The sequence below is a fragment of the Mustela lutreola genome, chromosome 12 (assembly GCF_030435805.1).
Source record: "Mustela lutreola isolate mMusLut2 chromosome 12, mMusLut2.pri, whole genome shotgun sequence".
Lineage (NCBI taxonomy): Eukaryota > Metazoa > Chordata > Mammalia > Carnivora > Mustelidae > Mustela > Mustela lutreola.
The window spans coordinates 12,404,910-12,431,902 of NC_081301.1; the positions used below are offsets into that span (position 1 = coordinate 12,404,910).

The window sequence follows — 26,993 nt, forward strand, 5'->3', positions numbered from 1 at the left end:
GGGCCGTGGGTACCCCCGGAGGGAGGGGCGGTAGTGAGAGCTGAGTGGAAGTTGTGGGGGTTGCTGATGCCTTTGTATGTCAGCTGTCTGAGTCTGTGTCAGCAGCTCTGAGATTCTGTGTGTCTATATGTCTGTGTGTGTCTCTGGGTCGCTGCCTCGCTGTGTGTGTCTCGCTCTGCCTTGGCGGGGAGGGGATTGGTCACGCATGACTCATCTTGAACCGAGCGGGGCTCCAGCGGCAGGGCGGCCGCCGCCGCAGCTGGAGGGGGAGGAGAACAAGGAGGAGGGAGAGGAGGAGGAGGACTACCAGGAGGGGAAGGAGGAGGAGAAGGAGGGGGCGGGGGCCTCTCCAAGTTTGTCGGGACCTTCTTCCGAGGCAGCGGCGGCAGCAGCCAGGGAGGCCGGGGCTGCGCGCGGGCCGGGGGCGGGGGCTGGGGCCGGGCCTGGGGCGGCGGGGCCGGCGCCTCCGCTCTCCTCCAGCTCCTGCTTCAGCCTCTGCTCCCGCTGCGGCCGTGGCCCCTCTCCGCGCGGCTCTCCGCGCTGCGTGCCCGCCGAGCCCGCCGCTCCCCGGCCCATGTACTGGAAGCATGAGAACGCCGCCCCGGCGCTGCCCGAGGGCTGCCGGCTGCCGGCCGAGGGCGGCCCCGCCACCGACCAGGTGAGGGAGCGAGCGAGTGGGTGAGCGGACCGGGCCACCGTCGGGCAGGGGCCGGGACCCCGCAGGGCCCGGCCGGGCGGTGGGCGGCTGCGGGGAGGAGGGCTTCTGGGGTGCGCCTGTGAGTGTGTGTATGTGAGTGTGTGAGCGCGCGCGAGCGCGGAGGGGGGGGGTCGCGGAAAGCGGGAACACATTATGCAAATGTTGGAGGAATTTCTCAAAAAGCGATTTAGCAAAGACACAGGCGAATCAAGAGGAGGCGAGGCGGGTATTGTCCGTCTGAATAGGCGCTGATAGCGCCGATGCGCCGGGGGTTGTGCTGGCGCAACGCTGAGAATCCCGACGCGGGGCCGGTCCCGGGCGCGCCGAGGGGCTGGAGGGTGCTTTTTTCCTCTTCTTGGACGCCTGTGTTTTCTCTTTTTGGTCCCATTTCCCCCCGGACCTCGCCCCCATTTTGCTCGGGGTTTCCCTCGAACTGGCCCTCGAAAGGCGTCTGAATTCGTGTCAGTATCGCCGCATCAATTTCTCAGCGCGCGCGGGGCTGGCGGGCTGATGCTCCCAGCGCTCCGGGTTTTATTTTCCTCAAACGCCCCCCCCCCCACCCATCTCCTTTTTCTTTTCTTTTCTTTCTTTCTTTCTCTCTTTTCTCCTTTTTGCATTTTGTGTCGAGAGGAGGAGAAGGGAGCGAGGAAAGGGGGGGGTGGAGGGAGAAAAAATTCGATTTTTAATTACTACCATTAAAAAATCAAATTTGCAATTCTTTGGGCGGCCTGATGGATCTCACTGATTGACAGTTGGAATTGACACTCTGGCTACCTCTTATCTTGGGCATTCACGACAATTTCTAATTGCAGGTAGTTTGTGTGTGTGCGCGTGTTTTTTTTCCCCCTCAGAGGCTTGGATTGCAAGGGAACTAAGCGATTACTTCAAGAGCCACGGGTTAAGTGCAGGGAGAGGGGGAGAGAGAGGGAAAAAATCCAATCCAAATTCAAATTGCTTCATTAGAGAGACACCGCTTTTGTGGGGAAGGGCTTTAAATGCCCACTACAAAGTTAAGACTCATTGTTCCGCGCCGGTTTATATAACAGGCGCAGGGAGGCGCTGGGCTCAGGCTGCGCGGAGCCAGTTCTGCAGCCGCCGCCGCCTGAGTTCCCTCCCCCTCCCCCAGGTGATGGCCCAGCCAGGGTCCGGCTGCAAAGCGACCACCCGCTGCCTTGAAGGGACCGCGCCGCCCGCCATGGTGAGTTCGTTCGGTCCTGCCTTCGCTCCCCCGTACGCCGGCTGGCGGGCCCTGGGGACCTTGACCGGCTTTCCGGCCCCGAACCGCTGCCCCTGCGCCGGGGGACTGCGGGAAGGCGCCGCCCCTCTCCGAGCCTCTGTTTTCCGGCCGGAAAGGTAGACTTTAACCGTCCCCAGCACCCAGGACACGAGGGCTAAAAGTTGGGGCTGTCCCTTCCTCTCCAATAGGCCCTTCCATTCCTATCCTGTAGTCCATGGAACGGCGTCTGGGGAGAATTTCGTTGTCAGTTGATGCGCTGGGGCCCCAGATTTGTCTCCGAGGCAGCTGCAACGCTGGGCACCCGGCTTGGCGCTCAGCTCAACGCGCGGTTCTCCCTCTCTCCCCGACTGCAGGCTCAGTCGGACGCCGAGGCCCTGGCAGGCTCTCTGGACAAGGACGAAGGCCGGGCCTCCCCCTGTACACCTAGCACGCCGTCTGTCTGTTCACCGCCTTCTGCCGCTTCCTCCGTGCCGTCCGCCGGCAAGAACATCTGCTCCAGCTGCGGCCTTGAGATCCTGGACCGGTATCTGCTCAAGGTGAGACGGGGGCGGGGTGTTGCATGTCTGTTGGTGGGGTGTGGGTTGCATCTCTGAGGACCGCAACGCCGGCGCAGGTCCACTAAGTTCTTACGACCCCGCGTCCTTGGGCAAATCTTAGAGTCTCTCGGCACCCCCAGGTTTCCGTCTGAAAAATGGGAAGAGTGTAATTCTACCTTCCTAAGCTTCCTCGTCACAGAAGAAAAGTGGGGAAGTCATACACACCTTCAGACCTCCAGCTACAGTATCTACAAATGGGGCCGGGCGTGAAAAGAGGCCCGCTCTGAGCCGTCCCCTACCTCCCCCCCCTCCCCAGGTCAACAACCTCATCTGGCACGTGCGGTGCCTCGAGTGCTCCGTGTGTCGCACGTCGCTGAGGCAGCAGAACAGCTGCTACATCAAGAACAAGGAGATCTTCTGCAAGATGGACTACTTCAGGTAGGCTGCGGCCGCTGGGCCAGCAGTGTCGCTGCAGGCAGGCCCCCCACCCGGCGCGCGCGGAGAACACCCTGGCGGCGCGCGGTCTCCGGAGCCGCCGAAGCCCGGACCCCGAGAGCACTCCCTGCGCGCCGCGCGGGCTCAATCAGCCCGCTCTCCGCGCCCGGAACGAGGAGCTCCAGGCCGCGCGCCGGTGCCGGGACAGGTCCGGCCCGCCACCCGCCTCCGGTTCCTGCGGCCCACTGGGTTTTGGTCGCGTCTCTGGCCCCGTCTCGGGGCTTACAGAGTGTCTGGCTCCAGTTCCGATGGTCGAGCTCTGACGCCCTGGGCTCTGGCCCCGACCCGCTCCGATCCCAGCCGCGATCCGCCTGCACCTCCAGGGCGCTCCAGCTCTGGGTTCCAACCCCACTCGGACTCCAGCCGCGCAGGCGTCTCTCCCCGCCGTCCCAGAGCTGGGCTCCAGTCTCCTGCTCTGCCCTGGACTCCTCCGTGGGTCTGGGTCTGCTCCGGCCCCAAGCACTAGCCTCGCAGCTCTCAGATCCTGTCCGTTATCCAAACGCTTGGTCCTAAGCCCCAACCTTTCCGGCTCCGCCTCAACTAAGACCCCGGCGTCGCTCGCGTGTCGTATCGCCGAGTCGGGGGTCCTGCCCGGGTTCGGGGGCGCCTGTTTCAGTCTCCGTTCCGCGGTCGTTTTGGTCCCGGGCTTCAGCCGCTGCCGGTTCCAGGCTCTGACTCTGAGCCGCCGCCTGGACAGGAAGGGGGGAGAGTCGGGCCCAGCAACCGCCGCCCCGAGTAGGATTACCGTGGGTTGGGCTCTCCGCGCCGCAGAGCCGTGGCCCTGCACCAGGCTCACCCTCCCCGCGCGCCGCCGAGTCTTCGCCGCAGGCGTGCGCCCGGCTCCTAACTGCGCGCCCAGGCCTGACCTGGTCACGGGGTCGAGGTCATTGCGAGGTCAGGGGCACAGCAGCCACTGGCCTGATCCTGGCGGGAAGCGTGAACCTGACGTGAGGCCTGGCCACCGGGCCTACAGAGTCCGGGAGAGCCAAGTGGGACTGGTTCTTGGGAGGGATGCTTGTTCCCAAGGGCTTTGTCCGGAAGTGGAGAAAGCTACTCCCCTAGCCCACAGAGATCCTTCCCATCCTTGCCTCTGCAGAGGTCATGGCTTCAGTCTTACTAGAAAGACCCCTGGCCCAGAAGGCCCCTGAGAATCAAGGAAATTGGTGGTAGGTAATGCCTGCTTCCTCAGCTCTGGCTTTGAGTCTCCTGGCCATGGGAAAGAGAGGATCTTGAGACTAGGGTGAGGTCTCCAGTGTTGGGGGCTGTAGTACTCTGGGGAAACCACAGGAAGCATGGTTTCAGAAGTGGATTCTTCTTCTGTGTATGGATGTGAAAGGTTGTACACCTGGGATGTGCATGGGGGGGAGGGCGTGTCTCCCTCCCAGGACCTGGAACTCAGCATGCAAGGGGTGTCTCCGTGTCTGTGTTGTCTGCATCTGAGCAGTGGCACTGGAGGAATGTGTCCCTGAACAAGGTCAGGGGTATGAGGGCAGTGTGCGTACTCCTTTATGATGAGTATTTGTCTTTTAGTTTATGTGTGAGCGTCAAGAGCGTGTGTATCCATGTGAATGTTGGGACTTGGTGTGTGCATATGTGTGTATGTGTGCCTGTGGGCAAGGTAGTGGAGACAAGATTAGGTCTGGACTGGGACCCAGAGGTGACAGGGCAAGAATTCTGAAATCCTGTCATTCCTCCTCCACTTCCCCTCTGAGGGAACATTCCTGCCGAAGGCCTTCACCCTGGCATTGAGGAGCCAAGGGTGTGATGTAAACATGGATTTGTGGATGTGGACTGCCACATGTGTGCGTCCCAGGAGGTTATCGTTACCTAGTGGGTATGTCTTTCTCCACTATCCCATCTGACTATTGGCTGGCCAGGGCAGGAAATGGAGGTTGGAGTCCTGGTCTTGCCACCTCCCTGCTCTATGCCTGCCTTCACTCGGTTAAAAACAAAACAAAGCAAACAAACAAGACAAACCAAAATTCAGGCCAGCTGCTGTTTTAGGGCTCATTGGGCTCATCAGCTAGCCAGGGACAGGGCTCCAGGCTGAGGAAGCCAGCAGGACAATATCTCGGCCTCCCCCTGCAGTGTAAGGCAGGGCTCCATCCCTCTCCTGGCCCTCTGGGTGACGAGCGGACCCGGTAGCCTCCCCCCTGCTTCTCCAGCTTCAACTCATGCCCAGACTGGACCAAGCCTCCTTAGCTGCTGTGCTTTGCTAGACCTTCAAGGATTCGTCAAAATTTAGATCCTGATTCCGCTGTTCGGAGCCTCACTGGCTCTGGAGTCCCCCTTCCTACTGCAGTGGGGTTGAGGATGGGAGGGGGGGTGTGTAGCTGTTGTGGGGACAAGCAGTAATTGGGCTCTACCAGGCCAATGCTGAATCACTGTGTCACCTTGGCCGAGTAACTACATCTTTCTGCCCTCAGTGTCTGACTTCCAGGATTGTCTGTCTGAGCTGCCAAGGAGGCCAGTGGAGAGAGGAAGGCTCATTAGAGTCTCCCTAAATGGCAGGTGCTATGGATGTCTCCATTGTCACCATTGTCACCCCTGGTAGAGTGGATGCTGGGCACAATCCTCTGATGGCATTTCCTCTGGCAGTTTGAGGAGCAGGATTTGCCTGGAGAGATGGGGGCAGGTCATTTCTAGGCAGCAGGTTCTGAGCGCTAATCCTTTTCCAGGGATAAAATCCCTGAAAGCAAAACTAAAACAGATTTTTGGTTAAGAAAAGGGGATAAAAGCTCCCATTGGCTGGAATGAGGGAAGAATTGTGGGCTCTCCTGATCATGTCTATGCCAACCAGGTCTCCCTGCAGGCATAACCCATCCCTGGCAACCCCACCTGTAATAAAAATAATAATAAAACCCACAAGAAGGGAAAGAAAAAGCCACGGAGCGCCAGGTGGGGACAGCTGTCAGCTCTCACAGCAGCCCAGGCTCTGGGTGGCTGCCACAAAGGAGCTTTTCTTGGAGAAAGCATGAATGGTGACATGGGAGGCAGAGTTCACCCTCAGGAGCTGGGGCTAGGGAGAGGCCATGCACTGCGTTTTTCTAGCCCTCTGTTTCCTGAAGCCCAAGTTCAAGGATCTGGTGGGATATGGACTGGAGCATTCTGCCCTAGGGGAGATCAAGATCTCCCAGTAAGGCAGGGAGAGAAAGGAAGTGGCTGAGACCTCATGAATGGGCACCAGAGGGCTTCCATGGTCCTCTGGGCTCAGGTCTTATCCTTCAGGGAAGGGTTTCTCCTCCGTTCCATCCCTCTTCTTGCCCTTCTTTGACACCGTCCTGTAGATCCACAGTCTCCCTTGGCAGAGCCTGGTGTTGGTGGCACAGGAATTAGAAGTTAGGAAGGCCCTCCAAACTCACCAGGGAGGGAGCTGCAGAGCATGGAGGGGATACCTTGGGCAAGACTGCTCAGCCTCTCTGCTTTGGTTTCTCCAACTCTCCTTCCAAGGAGGGACCTCACCAGCCCTGGTGGGTTCAGCCAGATTCCTGGTAACCCTGGTAACCTGGTAACTCACTCCCCGAGTCCTAGCAGACTGCCAGGGAAAATCTGATATTGCTTTTAATTTCTTCTTCTTCTTCTTTTGTTAAGACAATTTTTCGTTCTATTTTCTTCCAAGAAGTGAAGAAAAGTCCTGAGAGTGGGGTGGGGACAGTGTTCCTTTCTGGGCCATTCAGATCTTCACTGCCCTCAGCAACCACAGCCTCAGACAGCTTCCTCCCACCCACTGACCTGCCACTGCTGTCCCCCAAAACAGGGGCATGAACTGATCTGCAGTGCCTCCTTCTTCAGCCCCCACCAAGCACCATGCCCATTGTGTGATTGGGGAGACTGAGGCCCTGGGGGAGAGGAATGTGGAGCCCAGGGTCACTCAATGAGAGAGTGTAAGAGGGGCTGGGCAGGGGCGAGGCTACTGCTCCCCAGGATCTTTAGAGCTTTACTCAAGCCAGGAACCATGTTAACTCTGGCAGGCTCCATCTCATTGAATCCTCAGGTCCACCCTGTGATTACCGCATTGTCCTAATCCCCACAGTATAGGAGGGGAAACTGAGGTCCTCAGAGGGGAGGTTGCGCAGCTAGTAAGTGGCAGAACCTGGGTGATCCCCAAGGCCATCCCTGTGTCTAAACACTCAGGACTGTTCTTTTATAGGTGAGATTATGTTAGCAGAAGCTCTCTACAAAGAGAGGTCATGGAATGGCAAAAACCCCTCTCTCCTGGCTCTGAGATTCCCTGCCCAGTTTCATTGGCTTTACACAAGGATCACCAGCTGTATGCTCTGGTGTGGGACTCTTCCCGGGTAGGCTCTGGGAGCATGGGGACAGGAGTGACCTCCTCAGAGGCTGTGACTAGATCAACTTTGCCATGATCAGGTCGCCATGGTCCCTGGCCCTCTTGTCGCCTGCCTGTTGGAGTGGGGAATAAAGGGTTAACTGCTGCTCCTGGCGTTGATCCGGGTGGGGTTCAGAAAGTGTCCTGGGCTGGGCCACCGGGCTGAATGAAGTTCCTGTCCCCTGTTTGGCCCTTGTGACTTAGGGCAAGCCCTCAGCCTTCTCCGGCTTTCCAGCTAGAGCCCAAGCTCCAACTGCCGGCTCCAGTGGGAGAACCCCACCCCCTCCCCCAGAGCGAGGGTCCCCAGAGAGGCTCAGAGCTGGGAAGCGGCCCCCCACCGTGGCAGAGAGCAGCCCAGCGGCTGCCAGCTGTTGGGGGACAGATGTTGGGGGAGCGAGAGAGGAGTTCTGGGGAGGGGCCTCGGGGCCGGGACCTCCGAGGCGCAGGGCATTTTAACCTCATAATTGCTGGTTCTGCTTTTCCTGGCTTCTTAAGAGTTTGCCTAGGAAGGAAGGAACAGAGGGAATAGAAAAGGCTCCTCCTCCACTCCATCTTGCTGTCCTCTTAGAATCTCCCTAAGCCATCAGTGAGTGTTCTGAACTCAAAATACCTGAATTCTGGTTTAAGTTTCCGCACCAGACTCTCAGGCTTCCTAACTAACATTGGCCTTCCCATTCGGAGCTTCGGTTTAGCTTCGGGTATCTTAATAAGGCGGAAAGGAGTCGTAGTGAAACTCGGAAAGGCTCTTTCTTTGAGGCTCATTCATCCAACAAATAATGGCTGAGCACCAACTCGGTATCCATTGGAAGTGGGCCGGGAGAGTGAGCTTGACCTGGTCAAGGGCGCACAGCTCCGCAGGAGTACCTAGATGTCTCTGTTCCCTACTCAGGGAAGAGAGGGTAAGGAGATGTACTATGGCACCGCACTCCTTTCAGCAGCTGCCAGTATGCGCAGCGTCTGCCGGGCTCCTCTCCACGCCCAAAGCGTGTCTGTCCCTTGCGCCTTTACCCCACGGCGCTCCGGGATCCAGGGAGGGGCGCGCACAAGGCTGGGGGCGGAGGGGCGGTAGCCGCGCCCCCTAATCCCTTTGGCGCTCCCTTCGCAGCTCCCGAACACCCCATTCTTGAAGTTTCGTTGTCTCGCCGCCGATTTCGCTGCTTCCGGAATCCGGCGGCTCGGGCCTCGCAGCCCGCCTGGGAAGGAGTCTATCGGTTTGTCAGAGAACCTCGATCCGTAAGCCTCCTCGTGCCCCCTTGTTTGTGCCACTGACCCCTGCCCTGGGTGGAGGATACGTTTCAGGAGCGGCCCTCAAACTCAACCAAAACTGTATAATGACCCCCTCACTCCCATCCAAGGACCCATCGCGAAGGCGATTTCGTTGACTGGGACGAACCACGGCGAGCGCGGGGAGATCCTAGGGCTGGGACAGCTTTTATCATTTGGGGTGACGCGTGGAGGGTGGGAAAGTTGGTGAGAGCTCACTCGCGGAGTCCGCTGGGGAGCACGGAATGTAAGATGTACAGCAATGTAAGATGTACAGCGTAGGCGCAGAAGGCGCCGGCGGATCGGCCGTGTGGAGCAGAAAGATCGGGGTGCGCGGGGTGTCTTGGACTCATCTCTGGCAAAGGACAAGGAATCTCGCACAGCCGCGCGCGAGGATCCGGGGTCGTGTGCTCTGGCGCAGCTCACGGGTCGTGGCCCACGGAGACCACAGGTTGGAGACGCAGTCGCTCTCATGTGGCCTCTGAAAGGCCCGGACCTTCCCCTCCCCTGCTCTCCCCTCTCCCAGGGAAGGCACTCCCCGCCTCCCCGAATCCGCTGGGCCTCAGGCCCTACGCACGGGACTTTCTGGGACCCGTGGCTGGGAGTCGGGACGCGCGACGGGGTCAAACCAGGCCCGTTTCCAGTTAATACACCTGGGATCCATTCCTAATCATCTCTCGCCCAACTGCTTCCGCAGGTTCGAGGTTCCTTTTTTGCACTTCAGAACGGACCTCAACCCCGAGCCCCACGCTCTTTGTGGTCTTGGGCAAGTCACTTGTCCGCTCTGAACCTCCGATTCCACGTGTGCAAAATGGGTGCCAGAGTCTCCACCTCACGCGGCTTGCGTTGCGCCCCGGAACCCTGGATCGCTCTACCTGCTCTGCCCTCGGCTGGCCCCTGTCTCCCAAGGCCAGTACGTGCTCTTAATCCGCGTACTGGCAGTCGGGCCGCGGAACTCCGGGTCCGCCCCTCGGTGAGAGTAGGCAGGGGTGGGCGAAGCGGTTTCCTCTCCCCTTTACTGAGGGATTGGGAAAGAAACCGCGGGCTGTGCTAGGCGGTCCCCCGGGGAAGCCGAGTTTCCGAGGTCCGGAACCGCCTCAGTTTAGGAGGCGGTTCACCCAGCGGAGGCGCGCAGCACAGCCCGAACGAGTAAACCGCGCCGCCAGCCACAGGGTCCCCTTACGCTCCGGGTCAGAGACAGTTGCGTTGGAGTTACGTCTGGAGTCGGGGCGGGCCAAGGCTTCCTCGATCCCGCACTCAGTTTAACCCAAGACCGTTTATTCAATTGACAGTTGCTTGCCTTTGCCAAGGCAGGCGAAGCTGTAACCAGAGCGCATTTGCTCGGCTGGTTTCTGGGCACATTCACAGGCAATTCTGAGTGCTCCTCTGGGTGGAAGTGTGCTGGCCCTGGGGACACAGAGGCAGATCTTGGTCCTCTCCCAGGAATACAGGGGGTGGGAGGGAAAGGAGAAGAATCCGACATTTACGAACCCGCCTGACCAATGCTGCTAGTCTGGTGCTGGAACTGGGGGACTCTTCAGGGAGAAGGTGTACGAAGAGCACTGTCTGTGCAAAGGCCTGGGCTGGGGAAGGCGCTTCAGAGGAGCGCCATAGAGACCTGGCACTGACCTTCCATCAGGGCTGCCTGGGACTCCTGCTTGGGTGTGGGGTGGGGAAAGTGAGAGAGATGAGTCTAAGAGGCTGTGGTCTGCTGGGCTTTGTGAACCAAGATCCTGAGGGTAGAGTGGAGTCACCAAAGGATTTTAAGCTGGGCAGAACAGGATTCACTGCGCATGCTGGAAACTTCGCTGTGGCCACTGTATGGAGGAATGGTTGTTGGCCCCTGGTAGAGCTGGCAACAGGCAGAGCAGGGCAGATTCTGGCCTAGGAGAGCAGCTGTGGCACTGCACCTGGGTCCCAAAGATATGTAGGAAAAAGAACCAGCAAAGCCAGGTGATCGGTTCGATGTGGGGTTGAGGAGAGGGAGGGGTGCATGGTTTAGGTTTCTGAGCTTGAGGGGCTGGATGCATGGTGGCTTCATTCCCTGAAATAGAGTGCACACCAGAGGAAACTTGAGTGTTGGGACAGGTTCACGGGATGAGTCATCTACTTAACAAACCTTCCCTGGGGTTCAGGGGTCAGGTCTTGCGCTGACTTCTAGGACAGGGTAAACCAGACTCTGCTGCTTCCTGGAGGGGCTCCCAGGCCGCTAGTGGAGGCAGGCATACCCAAACAGCCGCACTACAAGTTAGGGGGTGGGTGAGTAGGGGAGATGGGGAAAAGGCCCAACAGGAAAGGCTTAAGGGGGAGGGGACATTTGATCTGGGCCTTTTGTTTGTTTGTTTGTTTGATTTGCGACTGGCTGGTACTTAATAGCCTGCAGAGTATTAAGCAGTAGCTTCTGCAGTGTCACCTAGCTCAGCTCAGGGCAGGAAAAGTGAGAACTCAGAGGGTTAAACACTTCACTCAAGGGCACAAAGCCAGCAAGTGTATATCTGTCTATGCTTCCAAGAAACTGAGTATCTCTACCACTGGGGTACAGTTGATTCATCTTGGGTTTCTAACCTTGCAAACTGTGTGTTGTGCAAGTTACTCTAACTCTCTGGTCCCCATTTTCCTCATCTGCAAAATGAAGATTAACTGGATAATCAACATAAAACACTTAGAATCTTGCTGGGCACGTGGTAAGTGCTCAAAACTTTGCATGTTACTATGTTATTATATTTTTCCTAACACGATATATTTTAATGAACAGATTAGTTACATACAAATGTAAGGGGTTATTGTAGAAAACTTGGGAAACTCAGAAAAGCACCAAGAAGAAAGTAAAAACCACCCACCAGCTCACCTTCACCGTGAAGGTGCACTGTTGTCTACAGGGGTGTGAAATACAGGGCAGATCCAGGCAAAGGGAAATTTGGGTGAGCAAAGGCCAGGAGGCAGGGTGCTGGTGGGCCAGTGGGATTTGGAGGGGGAAGGAGGAGCCTGTCTGAGCCTCGCCACCCCCCTTTCCTGTCCCGGTGTCCCGCAGCCGATTTGGGACCAAGTGTGCACGGTGCGGTCGACAGATCTATGCCAGCGACTGGGTGCGGCGGGCACGCGGCAATGCCTACCATCTGGCCTGCTTTGCTTGCTTTTCGTGCAAGCGCCAGCTGTCCACGGGCGAGGAGTTTGGCCTGGTCGAGGAGAAGGTGCTGTGCCGCATCCACTACGACACCATGATCGAGAACCTCAAGAGGGCCGCCGAGAACGGTACCCAACCCGCCCCACCCAGCACCCTGCCACACCTCTGTGCCCAGCCCTCTCCCACCCCACTCCAGCACCACAGGAACTGACCACACTCCTCTAGGAGCAGGTTCCCAGTTCACTACCTGGAGGCTGCCCATGCTTTTGGCTCCACCGTTTGCTTGGGCGTAGGAAGTCACAGTCTGCCTCTGCAATTGTTTTCTCATCTGTAAAATGGAGCTAATGATAAGACAGACCCCCTATCAAAGACAGCTAGGAGACACTCAAGGGAGCCCTAGAGATGATTCTCATAATGGGGTAGCCTTACTCCACCTTTGGCCAGCTCTGGTAGGCCTGAGTACTCGTCCACTCCTGCTGCCTGGACCTAGCCATGGGCCAATCCTGGAGAGATGATTCCACTCTGTTCTCCCAACTGCTGTGCCAGCAGCTCCAAGCCAGAGGTTTGGGGGTGGGAGTTTCTTCCTAGACTATAAAGAAAAAGACTTTGAGTCTGGAGATGTGAGCTCTGTTTTGCTTCTGGGAAATGTGTGAAGCTTTCTTCTCTGGGCATCAGTCTCCCCATCTGTGCAAGATACTCTGTCAATGAGAAAGATCCCTAAATCTCTTCTGGCTCCAATACTGTGTCTCTCTAAGACACATAGGCCAGCAGACAGGGTCCACATCTTCCAGGGACTGTGAGGGTTGAGACACAGGGGGGTTGGTGGTTAGAAAGGGGTGGGAATAGGGGTTGGGCTGAGGGCAGAGTCAGGGACCCTTTCCATCATTTTCCTGTCTGGGTCTTTGGAAGCTGCTAATTCTCCGTAATGTGGATTATTTTGTATAATCCTTACAAAAACCCTAAGAAGTAGCTGATGTGTCCTCATTTTACAGATGAGGAAACAGGCAGAGGTTATTTGCAGTATGGATTTGCCAAAGGTTACATACTAGCAGGCTGGCTTGACTCCAAAGCCCAGGCTTTTAACCACCATAGCACATCACCCCATTCCCAAGCTCCAGGGACCCTTAATTAGACCTCATTAAACAAGGGACGCTGCGGGGATGTGGCTGTCCCTATAAGTGTCATTTTCCCATTGAGAAAATGGCACACCAATCCTTGTCCTGCCTGCTCTCCCAGGGGACATTAATACCGCAAAGTGTCTATCCCATCCTGAGGGCCTCTGGGGAGGTGTATGGACCATCCTGCCTCAGTTTCTAGCCGGGGAACTTGTCAGGAATTTCTAGGGTATTCCAGACCATGGCCACACCAAGGCCATCACTTTCTCCTGCCAGGATCAGGACTAAAAGTGGCCTATGTGGGAAACAAGTGCGGCTGGGGTTGTATGAAGTTACCTGCCATAGCGGCCAAGTCAGCAGTGGCACTGGGATGGAATCCCAGGAGTCAGGGCTCCCCCTACACCATGGTCCATCAGTGACCTCCTTCCTCTCTGGACCAATCAGGACTACCCCTAGCCACACCCTTGCTAGTTACAACTCTTGCTCTCACCTCTATGCCACTCCAGACACTTACCATGTAGGGCAGCTTGAAGGCTTGGGGCCTTAGATCCCCTTTACTGACCAGCCCTCAGTTTCGAACCTGTTTTACTCTTTATTTATTTACTATATTTTAAATTTCAGGTAGGCTCCATGCCTAAGGTGGGGTTTGAACTCAAGACCCCAGAGATTAAGAGTCACATGCTCCACCAACTGAGCCAGCCAGGCCCCCCTGCTGTTTTTACTTTTAAGCTTAAACACACATCCTTCCGTCATAGAACACTTAGAAAAGACGGTTAAGCAAAAAGAAGAAGATAAAGATCACTCTAAACATCACCACCTCTCATATTTTGGTATCTATCTTCCCAGATTTTTTTCCTCTGTATATATGGTGGCATGTTGCTTTGGTTCCCCCCCCCAACATAGTGTTTTCATAATTAAAAAAAAAAATTACAACTAATTGTGAACAGTGGTGGAATTACTGGTGATTTTTATTTTCTTCTTTGTGCTTATCTGAATTTTCTGAGGTTTTTTTTTTTTTAAGATTTTATTTATTTATCAGAGAGAGAGGGGAGAGAGAGCGAGCACAGGCAGACAGAATGGCAGGCAGAGGCAGAGGGAGAAACAGGCTCCCTGCTGAGCAAGGAGCCCGATGGGACTCGATCCCAGGACGCTGGGATCATGACCTGAGCCAAAGGCAGCTGCTTAACCAACTGAGCCACCCAAGCGTCCCGTTTTTCTGAGTTTTTGATAAGAAGTCTGTATTACCTAGAAAAATGAGGTATTAAAAATAAGATGAGAATGTATTTAGTGTGACGGTGAAAGTCATAGAACTGGAAAGAGAATAGCTAACGTATGTGCCAGTTAATAAAATTAAATGTTAGAGAAATAAAGTGACATATGATTGCTGTAAAAACCTCAGAAGTTACAGGAATATTGAAAGTAGTGTCTCCATTAGATTCATAAATGTGAGCACCTTGGTGTGTATTCTTTCAACCTTTTTGCTTCCATATATTTTACAAAAGTAGAATCACAGTTCTGTAACCTGCTCGCATCTTACCTCCACCAGCCTTTGGTTTGCCCAGTTCAGCTAAGAGGGAGTCCAGTCTGGGCCACTAGGGTCTGTCAGCTGTAAGCTACTAGCTAAGAAAGGTCCTGAGTCAGGACTTTCTTCTCTTTGAGTCTCGGTTTCTTTCCTCTACTGTAAAATGGGGCCGTGAGCCAGACATAAAGGACACACCGAAAGAGCAGTGTCTGGTATTTAGAGAGCACTCAGAAATGACAGCCCCTTTTCTAAAGACAGAGCTCAGGGACTAGGACTCTGGGAACCCCGCTCCCAGCCAACTCCACTCCTGACCCTTCCAGGGACCAGCTGCCCCCACCCCCGTCCTTTCCAGGATGCCACTAGAAGAGATGGGGACGCGTGGTCAGCCACTTCTGTCACCCCCAGGGAACGGCCTCACGCTGGAGGGGGCAGTGCCCTCGGAACAGGACAGTCAACCCAAACCGGCCAAGCGCGCGCGGACATCCTTCACCGCCGAGCAGTTGCAGGTACCCCGGCGGACCGCGAGGGGCCGAAGGTGGGGGCGGGCCCTAGAGGTAGGCGGGGCCGAGAAGGGCTCTGGCTCCGCCCCTTCTGCCCGGACCCGCTGGTGGTGGGGAGGGGCCGTAGCTGTCTGGGGCGTGGCCTCCGGGTCGGATCCTCTCTGATTGGGCCGGGGTCTCGGAGACCTCCGCGCGTTCCTGCCTCACTGCCCCTTTTGCTCCCCGCAGGTTATGCAGGCGCAGTTCGCGCAGGACAACAACCCCGACGCACAGACGCTGCAGAAGCTGGCGGACATGACGGGCCTCAGCCGGAGGGTCATCCAGGTGGGGCCGAGGGAGGGCGGGGCCTTGGGGGCGGGGGCGAGGCCTAGAGGCCGGGGGCGGGCCCTCCAGCGTGTGCCGGACTAGCCAGCCACAGGCCGGGGCGCACGTGGCCGCCCTAACGCAGGAGGCGACGAAGCAGTCCCGCGTGGGGTCTCCCAGCGGCGCGTCCGACCCTTTTCCGCAAGGCTGAGGCTGCTGAGGCTGTCGTTCCAGGTGTGGTTTCAAAACTGCCGGGCGCGTCATAAAAAGCACACACCACAGCATCCCGTGCCGCCCTCCGGGGCGCCGCCGTCCCGCCTCCCTTCCGCCCTGTCCGAGGACATCCACTACTCCCCGTTCAGCAGCCCCGAGCGGGCGCGCATGGTCACCCTGCACGGCTACATTGAGAGTAAGTGACCGCACCACCTAGGCTGCTGGGTCTGCGGCGGGGGAGGGGCACGCGCAGCAGCGCGCGGCAGGCGGAGGCGTGGGGAGGACTTTCGGAGCCTGGTGGGGGAGGACGTCGGGTCTGCAGTCCCTCGGACCTGGGGTTGGAGAGAGGGGCTAAGGTCCCGGTCTTTGCCTTAGGGAGACGGGATTCTTTGTAGAAAAGCCATTTAGCCACTCAAAAAATACTTTCCAAGTACCCACTCTGTGTGCCAGCGCCCAGGGACTAGGGAGAGAACAGGATGGGGAAAGCCTTTGCGTTTTGGTGGAACTTGCGTTTTGGTGGGAGAGACAACGTGGCACACGATGACCAGACAGATGAGAGCATGGTTTTAATCCTGATGATTGCTGTAGGAAAGGAGCTGGCCGCAAGCTTGTGGAGACTGGAAGGATGGATAGGAATTAGTGAGACACAAGGAGAGGGGAAGTAGGAGTGCCCAGCAACAGAGGAGCTGAATGCAGGCAGGCCATAGCCCAGAAAGCACTGTGGCATGGGTGCTTTTGGGGTTGCAGAAGGCAGCCAGTGTGGCAGGAGTATCCAGAGCTAGGAGGCCGAGGGCAAATGACCTACCCTCCTTGAATCTCAGTATCCTCAGCTGCACGCTGGGACATTAATAATGCCTATTTCACAGGGTTGTGAGAATCCACTCATGTGTTCAGTAACTACTCTCTGAGTGCCTTCTGTCCTAAGCACTGGAATACAACGGAGAACAAAACAGACCCAAATCTGTGTGCTCTTGGGGTTCACATTCCAGAGTGGGACATGAGTGGAGAGACAATCAGCTAATAAAGGAGGGAGGGGATGGCATGCCAGTGGGGACTGGAGATGCCATGGGGATGATGGAACGGGTCTGGTGGAGTGACCTTTGAGCAGGAACCTGGAGGAGAGAGGGAGGCGGCCTTTTGAATTTCTGGGGGAATGGATGTTCTCCATGTCTGCTAACAAGCAGGTGCTTATTACGGATCTTCATTCCCTTTGAACGTGTTTGTTTCCTCAAAGCTGGGTGTGACCAGAAAAATAGAAGTGGCCACAACATACCCACAAACATAAATCCTCCCTTCTCCAGCTCCAAGTAAAAGGGAAAGAGAACAGGGAGCATCAGAGAGAGAGCCCTGCTATTCACTGAGCCCCTGCCATGGGCCAGACACTATACTAAGCATGTGTGTAAGCATTAGCTATCACTGTCTCATTGCACAGATGAAGAAACCCAGGGTCCTCAGTAATGGGAGCCAGTATTCCTTAATGGTTGATTGTGGGGCTTTAGGGTGAGACTGTCAGGCTTCTGATCCCAGCCGTGCCACTCACTAGCTGTGGGACATCAGGCAAGCTTCTTAGCTTCCCTGAAAACCAATTTCGTCATCTACAAAAATGAGGATGATAAGAAGGCTTCTCTCAGAGCATCAGATAAGATCTCTGACATCAAGTTTCCAGCATTCAGTCCATGGGGGGACGTCCTAGCTGCTTTCCTAGTGGTGGTGGTGGTGGTCCTGGCTGGCACAGCTGGGGGTGTGGAATCCTGCCTATGGCACCAGGCAGCCAGTTGGAAACCATGTCTCTTTGCACTGTGTCATTTCTGAACCATCTGCTCCGGAGGAGGGACTTTTCTTCCTTTCTTTTCTAAACAATGATTTATGTTCAGGTTGCACAGAGTCCACAGAACTATCTAGATCATCTGTTAAAGGCACCAAGGACTAGGGACTCTCTAGATACCTGGAGTCTGGGCTGCCAGCTAGCACTTGCTGTGAAGCTGGCAATGGGTCTTGGTGACCTCCTTGGGAGTGGGGCCATGGCATCCAGAGTCAGGCCCTGGGACTCCCCTCACAGACTTTGTCAATGAAGGCTAGATATGTCTTGGATGCTCAGAGAGGGGGCTGAGGGTGCCGTCTCCTTTTTACTTTGAGGTGAAAGTAAAGCATAGGGCTGGAAATGTCAAGGGTGTTTGGACCTGCTGCCTCTTGCTGCAGGGCTGAGGGACACCTCAGCAGTTTGCTTGGAAGTTAACAAAAGTCACACAATTCTGAGTTCTCTGGGGCCTCGGAGCTTGGAAGCTGATAAAAAGCTTTGGAACCAGACCCCAGAAAGATGCACATACACACATAGTGTTCAGTGTAATCCCAGGCTGTTCATGGACTTCTAGAATGCCCCAGGATAAGAATCCCCAATCTTGGGGTGCCTGGGTGGCTCAGTGGGTTAAAGCCTCTGCCTTCAGCTTGGGTTGTGATCCCAGGGTCCTGGGATCGGCCCTGCGTCAGGTTCTCTGCTCAGCAGGAAGCCCGCTTCCCTCTCTCTCTCTCTGCCAACTTGTGATCTCTGTCTGCCAAATAAATAAATAAAATCTTAAAAAAAAAAAAAAGAATCCCTAATCTTATATAATTGCTTTATTCTACTGATGAGGGAACTGTAGCTCAGAGAGGCACAGTGACATGTCCTAAGTTACATATTAATTATAAGTCTCTGTACTGTACAGGGCTCTGCCCTGGGATGCTGCCATTTTAGATGTTGGAATAAGGTACAGAGATTCACACAACTGATATTCAGTGAGTACCTTCTAGGTGTCAGGCCTCATTCCAGGTGCTGGGAACCCATAAAGATCTAGAGTCTGAAAAACAGACAAAAATTCTGGCCCTCATTACAGCTTGTATTCTAGTTGACAAGACAGACGATGACAAGTCAACAGTAAAAATGTACCACAAGTCAGATGATGGCAAGTGCGAAGGAGGAAAAATAAAGCTGGGAAGGAGACCAGGGAGGGTAGGGGTGAGTGTTGTTGGTGGTGGGCTGCAGTTATAAATAGGGTGGCCAGGGACAGCATCATTAAGGTGACATACAAATGCAGGGTCCTCTAGGAGGTATAGGGTAAAGCCTGAGTGATACCTGGCAGATTAGAAGGGAGAGGCATTAAGAGGGGAGACTAGTAATGGGGTAGAGCTTGGTATGTCCGTGTTGAATTACGTATTAGTTTAGGAGTGTTTGTCAGTGAGCTGGACAGTTATCACCTAGCACTTCATAGACTAAAGCTTTTTATCCCAAGCATTACAACCAACTCTGCTGAAGTTTTGCCCAAGACCACGCACAGCCAGTACACGGTCAAAGTGAAACCGGTCCCAGGGCTCCAGCTTGCTGAGCATGGGGTGCACGGGCTTGTGCGCGGAGGCTGCGGGATGGGCTCCAAGGCGTCCTCTCGTCCACAGGTCAGGTACAGTGCGGGCAGGTGCACTGCCGGCTGCCTTACACCGCACCCCCCGTCCACCTCAAAGCCGACATGGATGGGCCGCTCTCCAACCGGGGTGAGAAGGTAAATGGAGCCAGGCTGGGTGTGGTGGGGGAGAGTTGTCCGGCCAGGAATGGGTTTCTGGCAGGCACCACGCTGCTCTGTGGCAGACCCTTTCTGCCCAGAATCCTCCAGCCCCCACCTGGCCCCCAAAGCAGGCACTTGAGCCGCGTGTTCTATGGGCCCAGCACCCCCACAGGCCTCCTTCTAGGCCTCCCACCAATACCTGGCCTCTCTCTCTCTTTTTTTTTTTTTTTTCCCAGATTTGTGAACTTAGTTGCTTTGCTCACATTTTGTGGTTCCAGGAAAGGCTTCTATGACACACCACCGTGCATCCCACACTGTCACCTGTTCTTTCTCCTTCCTCACTTTTATTTTTGTCTGTTGAGTGAGCGCCCCTATCAGGGGGGGATCCCTGGGATAACAGGGCAGCAGGGGACTTTGGTCAGCTGGCAGGGCCTCCTTTGTGGAAGCAGGATCTCTGGTTATCTCAAGCATCAGGTCTGAACATCCAGAAGGCTGCTTAGACATCCCCCAGGCCAATGGCCTGAAAGCTTTGTATCTAAGCACCGGAACCTTAAAAAAATTTTTTTTTCCAGAACCCATAAAACAGATAAAAGTAGATGAAACCACATGGTTTCTAGATGAGACCACAGTGTGTGTAGGACTCCACTTCCCTCTCCGTGCCGAGACGCCTCTCAGTGAGCCTAGCAAGGCCTCTGTCCTAGGACAGCCCCTCGTTTTAGGAGTGGGGAAATTGAGGCACAGCTTGCTGCAGGTCCCAGAGCCTGGATGGGAACCGGTGTACCCCCCTCATCCACTCCACTGACATTTGCTATGTACTGACTGTGCTCCGCAGCCTGAGTCAGTGGCCAGGAACACAGAGGTGAGGAGACCAGGGTTCCCACTCTGTGGGGGCCACAGGTTGGAGGAGGAGACATGGCAGAAGCACTACAGTGTGAGGAAACTGATGGGGTAGCCCGGGGAGCTGGAGAGTCAGGGCACAACTCAGGAGAAGCACAAGGAGGAGTCTCTGGAGGAGGGCAACATCTGTGCACAGGCCTGAAGGCTGAGCCAGAGCTCATCAGGGAGAGCACGAGCCACCCTGGCTCTTGGGGAGCCCTGAGCAGTTCCATGTTGCTGGGGCACCGGCTTGAGAGGAGCAGTGCAAGGAGGGGGGACTCAGGGCTGCAAGGCGGAGGAGTCTGTACTTTGTCCTGGGGCAGCGGGGAGGCCCTGGAGGCTTCTTTTTGAATTTTATTTTACTTATTTTATTTATTTGCTTTTAAGGGTTTTATTTTTTAAGTCATCTCTATACCCAGCACAGGCCTCGAACTCACAACCCCGAGATCAAGGGTCTCACGCTTTACCCACTGAGCCAGCCTGGGACCCCTGTTTTGTTTTGTTTTATTTTATTTTATTTTATGTTGTTTTATTTTATTTTTCTAGTTTTATTGAAGGGAGGCCTCTTCTGGAGACATTGCTGTAGCAGGCCTTAGGGAGGCAGGGAGCCCCAGGAGTCAGCAGGTGTGGTGGGCCAGGAAGACTGGGCCAGTTCCTTCCACTGGAAGGGCCTCTAGGGACTTTCCAGGCCAGCAGAGCCCAGTCTTTGCATGCCTCAGAATCACCTGGGAAGCTTGTATAGAAGTAGATTCCCCAGCCTCCCCTCTAGAGAGTCTGCTGGGGAGGCCTGGAGTGGGGAGCCACTCCCGCAGGATACCTCTGCTAATCCTGAATGAGCCCCTGCTGGGTGCCCCGCTGTGTGCTGGTGGTGGTGGTGGTGGTGGTGGTGGTGGTGGTGGTGTGGACAACCTGGTGGCGCAGGTGGATTGAGAAATAAACAGCAGCGTGCAGTACAAAAGCCCACAGATCTGGGGTGGGGGGAGCATCCCAGGAACACCCCCCAAGATTGCGCCACTCCCAGCAAGAGCTGATGTTGCTCCAGCAAAGCCTCCATTCCCAGCACGTGCTTTCCGTACTCTGATTGATGTTTGTGGGTGTGAGGATGGTCCTCAACGTAAAGATAAGGAGACTGAGGTCCTCAGAGCAGCAGCTCACCAGTGCCACACCGTGAGTGTGGGTAGAGCTGGCCTCCATCCCAGGACTGCTCGCCTTGGAGCTGCCACTCTCCTCTGAGGGGGCACTTGTCCTGTCACACTTGGCACAGGACCAGAAGAGGCACGCTGGCACTGTCCCTGTCCTCGAGGAACATGTGGCTCAGAGCAGGAGGTGAGCAGGGTGACAGAGCAGTTGAAGTGAGGGATGAACATGGCATTGGAAGACACAGAAGAAGGGGCCCTGAGCTCTCAGGGAGAAGCAGGGAATGGCAAGAAGGGTGTTCCATGTCAAGAGAAGAGCATGTGCAAAGGTCCAGAGGCAGAGAGGAGCCTGGGTCTGAGGGACCATGAGGTGATTAACATGACCGAAGCCCAATGAGGTGGCAGGGGTCACACCACGAAGAGCCTGGACCATGGAGCAAGGGGCTTAGGCTCTACCTGCAGCACAGCCGGGAGCCTCGGAAATGTTTCAGGCTGGGTTCAGCACTTGGAGCTGAGCCTTGTCTCCTGGTTACTCAGCTAAGCTTGTGGTTATGTCTGGTTCAGTCTGAAGGATGAGCCAGGCTCGGGTCTGAAAGCTTTTGCTGGAGAAGGTTTCTGGACCCTGGGTTTGGCTGCCTAGCCAGAGTTTTCTCCCCAACTTCACATTCAGCAGCTTTGCCAAAAAAAAAAAAAAAAAAAAAAGTGTCTCCCTCCTTCATGACCTCCCACTTTCTCACTGTCAGTCCTTCCTGCCAGCTCCTGGGGACCCTTTCTGTCCACCTCTTGCCAAACCCACGAGACCTGGTGGGCGGTGTGTGATCAGTCCAAGAGTGTATGGACTTCCTCCCAAATCCCTCCAGGCTTGTGTGGCCGAGCCATGAGGAGACTCAGTACCCCCCACGGCAGGCTCAGAACCCACTCAGCACCAACCCTGGTGTGGCCAGGAGGACAGCGCTCTGAGCATGGGCAGGGAGCAACCCCTGACTCTGCCACATCGTCATTTGGCGACACGTGCCTGAGTTTCCAGAGCTGCCTTTCTCCTTGGTCATGTCCCCTGATTCCACAGTTCCAGAGCCTGGAAAGCCTTTAGAAATCAGGGCCATCTTATCATGGATCAGATGGACAGACTGAGGCCCGCAGAGGGTAGGGGCCTCCCTGAGAGGGTGGGGTCTTACCTCTCCTCAGAAAGCTTCTCTCAGTAAGGGACCAAAGCCAGGCCTCCCAGTGGTCAGAGAAGAGCACTGCCCAGGCTGGGGGAGACAGTAGCGTGTGAGCTCTGGAGTCAGGCTGACTCTGAATCCCAGCTCTGCCTCCTCCTCACGTCGAGGCCGGGGAACACAGTTCACTTCTCTGAGCCTCCATTCCCACGCCCACAGCATGGGGATAATAACAGTTGCCACCACCACCGAAGGCTGTTGCTGAGAGTCAACGCAGCGACGCGTGGGAAGCGTCGAGCACAGCCCGTGGGCCGCAGAACAGGCTCCGTAGAGGCGGGTTGTCATGATTCTGCTACAGACATCGTCACCGTTACTTCCTGCGGCTCCTCTTCATAGTAAACATTCTGGGCAAGGGACGTTCCCGATCTGAAAATGGAACAGCCAAATGGCCATGCCCGCTGGATGTCCCTGGATCACCCTGACAATGTTACTATGACGAGGCACCTCCCGCCGACCAGCCGGCCCGGCCCGTAATCCTTGAGCTGCCCTGCAGGGAGCTGGCTGTGCACGGGAGTGGGGTGCGGGGACAATGAGAGGTCAGGCCGGTGCTTGAGGTGGAAGAGGGCGAGGGAGAGGGGCCGGCGGTTCCTGATCACCCACGTGTGTTCGGCACCTGACTGCCTTTCGGCTCCATGAAGATCCAGTGAGGTGCTCGGCCCTTGCCCGGGGCGTGGTGAGCGTCTGGGACAACTGTCCCCGTGGCTCGCAGAGGCAGAGGCGATGTGTTACAACACAGAGAGCTTGGTCTTGGGCCAGGTCTGGGTCCACCTCTTCCTCGTTGTGGGATCCCGGCCGTACTGATTTTCACCTATCTGGGCCTCAGCGCCTTCCCTGGGAAATGGGCATGATCGCGGGGCACCCTCACAGGGCTGAGGCTTTCGTCCCATAACATAAGTGAGGCCCTTCCCACAGTGCTGGGCACGGGACCCAGTGCCCCGCAGACATGTCTTGCTGCTCTCTGATCTCACTGAAGCCAACCCCTTCCGAGAGAGAGCTTTTGTCATCCCTGCTCTCCAGATGAGGAAACAGGCTCAGAGAGGTGCAGTGAGTGGCCCAGGGTCTCACAGCAAATAAGTGTTGGAGCTAGGATTTGAATCCAGATCCGGGCCCTGAGCAACCCGCATTCTCTATGCGTTGGAGAACCTCTGTTGGGGGGGGGGGCACCCGGTGGGGCAGGGCCCGGACTCAGCCGCCTCCCGCGCCCTCCTTTTGCAGGTCATCCTTTTTCAGTACTGACGCCGCGGGCCCTGGTGCCTCTGTCCGCGGGCACCCCACCGCCGCCCCGCAGCCGCTGAAAGCCGGTGTCCGAGCCACTGCCAGGGATCCACCCGCTCCGTACCCACCCTCCCCCACCTTCCTGACAGCCACCAGCCCGGCCCTGGGGCCTGGCCTTCCCTCCTCCTGCTGACATCCAGAACCTGCCAAGAGCACTTGCGGGGTCCTCCTCTGGGAAGGCAGAGCTCCCTGAAATCTGGAATCAGGATGAAAACAACTGGCCTGTTTTTCCATCTAGACAGGAGTCATCTTCAACTTCAGCCGATTTCAATAGCAAAAGGCCAAATCGAATCGTGCAACGCCAACAGCCTTCTAATTTACAGGTTTTCTTTCTTCCCGTATTGGCCTTTCTTTACTACTTCCTTGCAACCATCTCTGAATTCTGAATAGCCGACAACCCCCAATGTTATCCACTCTGTTGCTTTTGTCTGGAAAACTCTACAGTGTTTGTGGGATGTCCCCAAAGGAAAGCTATGTTCTAATTTTATCATTTCCATCTGTCTGGTTATGTCAAGTTAATTCAGAGAGAGAAGAGACACTGACCAACACTGAGAGGCCCAATAGGGCAGAGATGGAGGCCTGCCCAGACCAAGAGGCGGGGGATAGGCAGGGGCTGGGGTGGGGGTTGCGGCTACGACTCCCACTGGAGAAGGATGTGGCTTGCTGGGCTGGTGGGGGGAGGCATTGGCTATTTTAAGGAGAGGAAAGAGAAGATGTGGGGTGTGTCTGGGTGAGGGGGAGACTCTGTTCCTACCTAGTTATCCAGCATATATAGAGGAGACGTGGCAGAGATGGTGTTTGATATGCGTGATGGCATTTCTGAACGCTTATGCAGGGTAGCATTGGTGGCCACTTGCTGACTCCTGATAGGGTTGGTTGGGCCACATCTTCCTTGGAGGGGCCATCCTGGAGGGGGAGCTGCAGAAACAGAGCCCAGGGAAATGGTAGTAGGAATGCTCATTCTGGACGCAGGTCTGAGTAGAGAGAGGGTACCTGCTGCCTAGGTGAGTGTGCCAAGCCCCGGATTCCAGGGAGGCACGTGGGGGGCTTCCCCACCAGCCCTGCATGGAGCCAGTCCCACCCCCTCAGGAGCAGAGGCCAGACACAGCTGTGCTCACATCCACCCTATTCTGCTGCAACTCTTCCACCCCAAACAAAAGGGCTTGGGCTGCACAAGACCATGATTTATGTTTTCAGGGGACGCCCATTTGTCCCAAGCGTATCCTGTAATTTCAGAATTACTTGGTGTCCTGATGCATTTCCCACCAGAGGTTGCTAGTAAGCCTGTTCTAGCCCAAGTCCTCCCTCCTGCTTCGGTTAGCCGGATGCATTGCTTCTGGAAGGAGACTCTAGGATGGGAAGTGCACGTTCACGGCACACAGGCATCTGCTGTCCCCACTTTCACCCGTGGTAGACATCGCTGATGGATTGTATCACTCTCGGAGTCTGGATCAGGTTTCGGAATCCAAAGGCTTGAAGTTGGCGCTTAAAATGAAAACTTATATGCCTTTCTTGCTCTGGGACCTGGAGGAGGGCAAGGCATGGGTGTAGCCGAAGAAGGGAACTGGCTTCCTTTCCCTTCCGAAGGCAGCTCTGGGGGACTCAGGGCCAAGAGAGGGTAGCACCAGAACATGGTCAGTGCAGCTCGATTCAGAGCTTATCCAATGAGTGGCGTGTACTGGCCCTGTGCAGGGTGCTGGGGCCCAATCCCTGGTGACTGGGGAGCTCTCCTGCTTCCTTTGATTTTTGCTCCTGATGATTGAAGCCCCAAGCACAGCCATGTGGTACACATGTGGCCATGGCCAAGTGGGCAACCAAACCCTGCCAGGACCCACTCTGCCTTGAGCCTTCCCCCAGGGTCTGTTCCTTGCGTGGATCACGTGGTTGTAGCACGTTGCCATTCAGACATGTCTCCACTAGCCTGTTAGAGCAGCCTGGGAACACACAGGCCACCAAGACTATTTATTTAAATACAAAACAGAGGGAGAAAACACACACACGGAAAAAAAATTGTAAGCACTTTTTTTTGTAAAACCAATGTCTGTTTTGTTACATACCTTTCATGTTGTGCTTTGTAAATGTCCTATTTGTGTAATAAATAAAGTTAATGCAAGTAGAAGTGCGGGCACTTAAATCCAGAACATGATGGGATTCCGTTTCTTTCCTGCTCTCCGGTTAAGGACTCCGGCCCCCGGCCCCCGAGGGTTCTGGGCCGCTGGACAGTGCAGTCCCCCTTCCTGGGCAGTTGGTACTCTTTCCCAGTTAGTCGCGGCTGTGCGCTGCCAAGGCACAACGGTGAGTTTCTTCTCTCATCTAAGCTTGGTAGGCAGTCGTGCTGGCTGCTGTGTCCCATGTCCCCACTCCTGAACGCATGCTTTCTGCTGGGCCCCAAGCTGGCTCTGCACACTTGGAGAAGGGCCCAGCCCACCAGCCCTAGAGGAGCTCTCAGTCTGGCCAATGCTGTAGCAGATGGATCCCTCCGACATGCTGTGGGGGCTGGGGTGCGGGACAGAATAGGTGCAAAAGAGAAGTTATTGGGGGGCCTGGAAGGGGAAGTGCAGGGGAGCCTGTTTGGAAGATGCGGGAGAGTTTGGTCTGGGGAAGTAAAGGGGAATATGGGATGGGAGGCAGGGAGACAAGGAGACAAGTCTCTAGCTTTGACACATACTGGGTCTCCTACTGGATCTTACTGGGTTCCAGAGCCACCACACCATCTGGGGAGTGAAAGAGAACATCTTTTCGCTCCTGGGCCACTTGTCTTTTAGCAGCAGAACTGTTGGTTCAAGCCAAAGTTCTCCATGAGGCAGAACAGAGTTGCTCAGAAACCTCAGCTCCGGGTGTACATCGTCCTCACCCCTGCAGGGCCCTTGTCTTTATTAGCTGTTTCATCCACCATCCCTGGCCCCATCTCTGCCCTTCCCCCCTCCCTTCTTCCAATCCACTTATCAAATGTTGATTTAGATATATGTGTATCTTTCAGAAATAGTTTGTGTGTGTGCTTCTTAGACAAGAATGTGCCTTCTGTTTTCCAAGCACAGTATGGAGCTCAACTCTGTCATTTTATAGAGGTGACCTGTTGCCCCAGAAGGGAGGATTAACCCCCAGGATCCTTCCATGGAGCAGCTGAGTGTGCCCAGGCTGCCCTCTACTCCTAACTCTGCCTACATGCTAATTCCAGTTCACTAGTTTGAGGGCCAGTTTCCTATTCCTGCAGACCTTGTCAGAGCCTTTGAAGGCCCACCTTTTCCTGGCAGCTCTTGGTGTGCCAGGGACAAAGCATAGGGGTAAGGGTAGCATGGGCTGCTGGATCCAGCAGCCTCTATGGAGGGATGGTTATACAGAGATCCAGGATGTCTGTGGCCCAAGTGTGGCCATAGAACATGTCACTCCTTCTGGTTTTCAGCTGACACATGATCTTGGGGGTGATGCTGAGAGATACCGGAAATAAGAATGCTTCAGGGAGTGGCACTTGGGAATGCACATTGCTAGACCCCATTCCCAGAGATTCTGATTAGCATGTCTAGGGTAGGGTCCAGAAATATCTAATTCATGAGTGATTCCGAAGCTGGTGAAATGAGGATCCCCTAAGAAATCATCTCAAGAAAGTACACTTGGGGCCAC

At 55.6% G+C, this 26,993-nt stretch overlaps 1 protein-coding gene across 1 annotated transcript; it reads left to right on the forward strand.

The window, feature by feature from the left end:
* The first annotated feature begins 363 nt into the window (after positions 1 to 363).
* Positions 364 to 25,513, forward strand: LHX6 (LIM homeobox 6). Its single transcript, XM_059142572.1, has 10 exons — positions 364 to 658; positions 1,824 to 1,895; positions 2,288 to 2,470; positions 2,787 to 2,908; positions 11,590 to 11,810; positions 14,725 to 14,825; positions 15,048 to 15,143; positions 15,357 to 15,531; positions 18,762 to 18,865; positions 23,313 to 25,513. The coding sequence occupies exons 1-10, from the start codon at positions 575 to 577 to the stop codon at positions 23,331 to 23,333; spliced, it is 1,179 nt and encodes a 392-aa protein (XP_058998555.1). The 5' UTR covers positions 364 to 574; the 3' UTR covers positions 23,334 to 25,513.
* The last annotated feature ends 1,480 nt before the right edge of the window (positions 25,514 to 26,993 follow it).

Coding starts and splice junctions, on each gene's coding strand:
- LHX6 (XM_059142572.1), top strand. CDS start 575: ATGTACTGGAAGCATGAGAACGCCGCCCCGGCGCTGCCCGAGGGCTGC. Junction 11,811..14,724: donor CAAGAGGGCCGCCGAGAACG/GTACCCAACCCG, acceptor TGTCACCCCCAG/GGAACGGCCTCACGCTGGAG. Junction 15,144..15,356: donor TCAGCCGGAGGGTCATCCAG/GTGGGGCCGAGG, acceptor CTGTCGTTCCAG/GTGTGGTTTCAAAACTGCCG.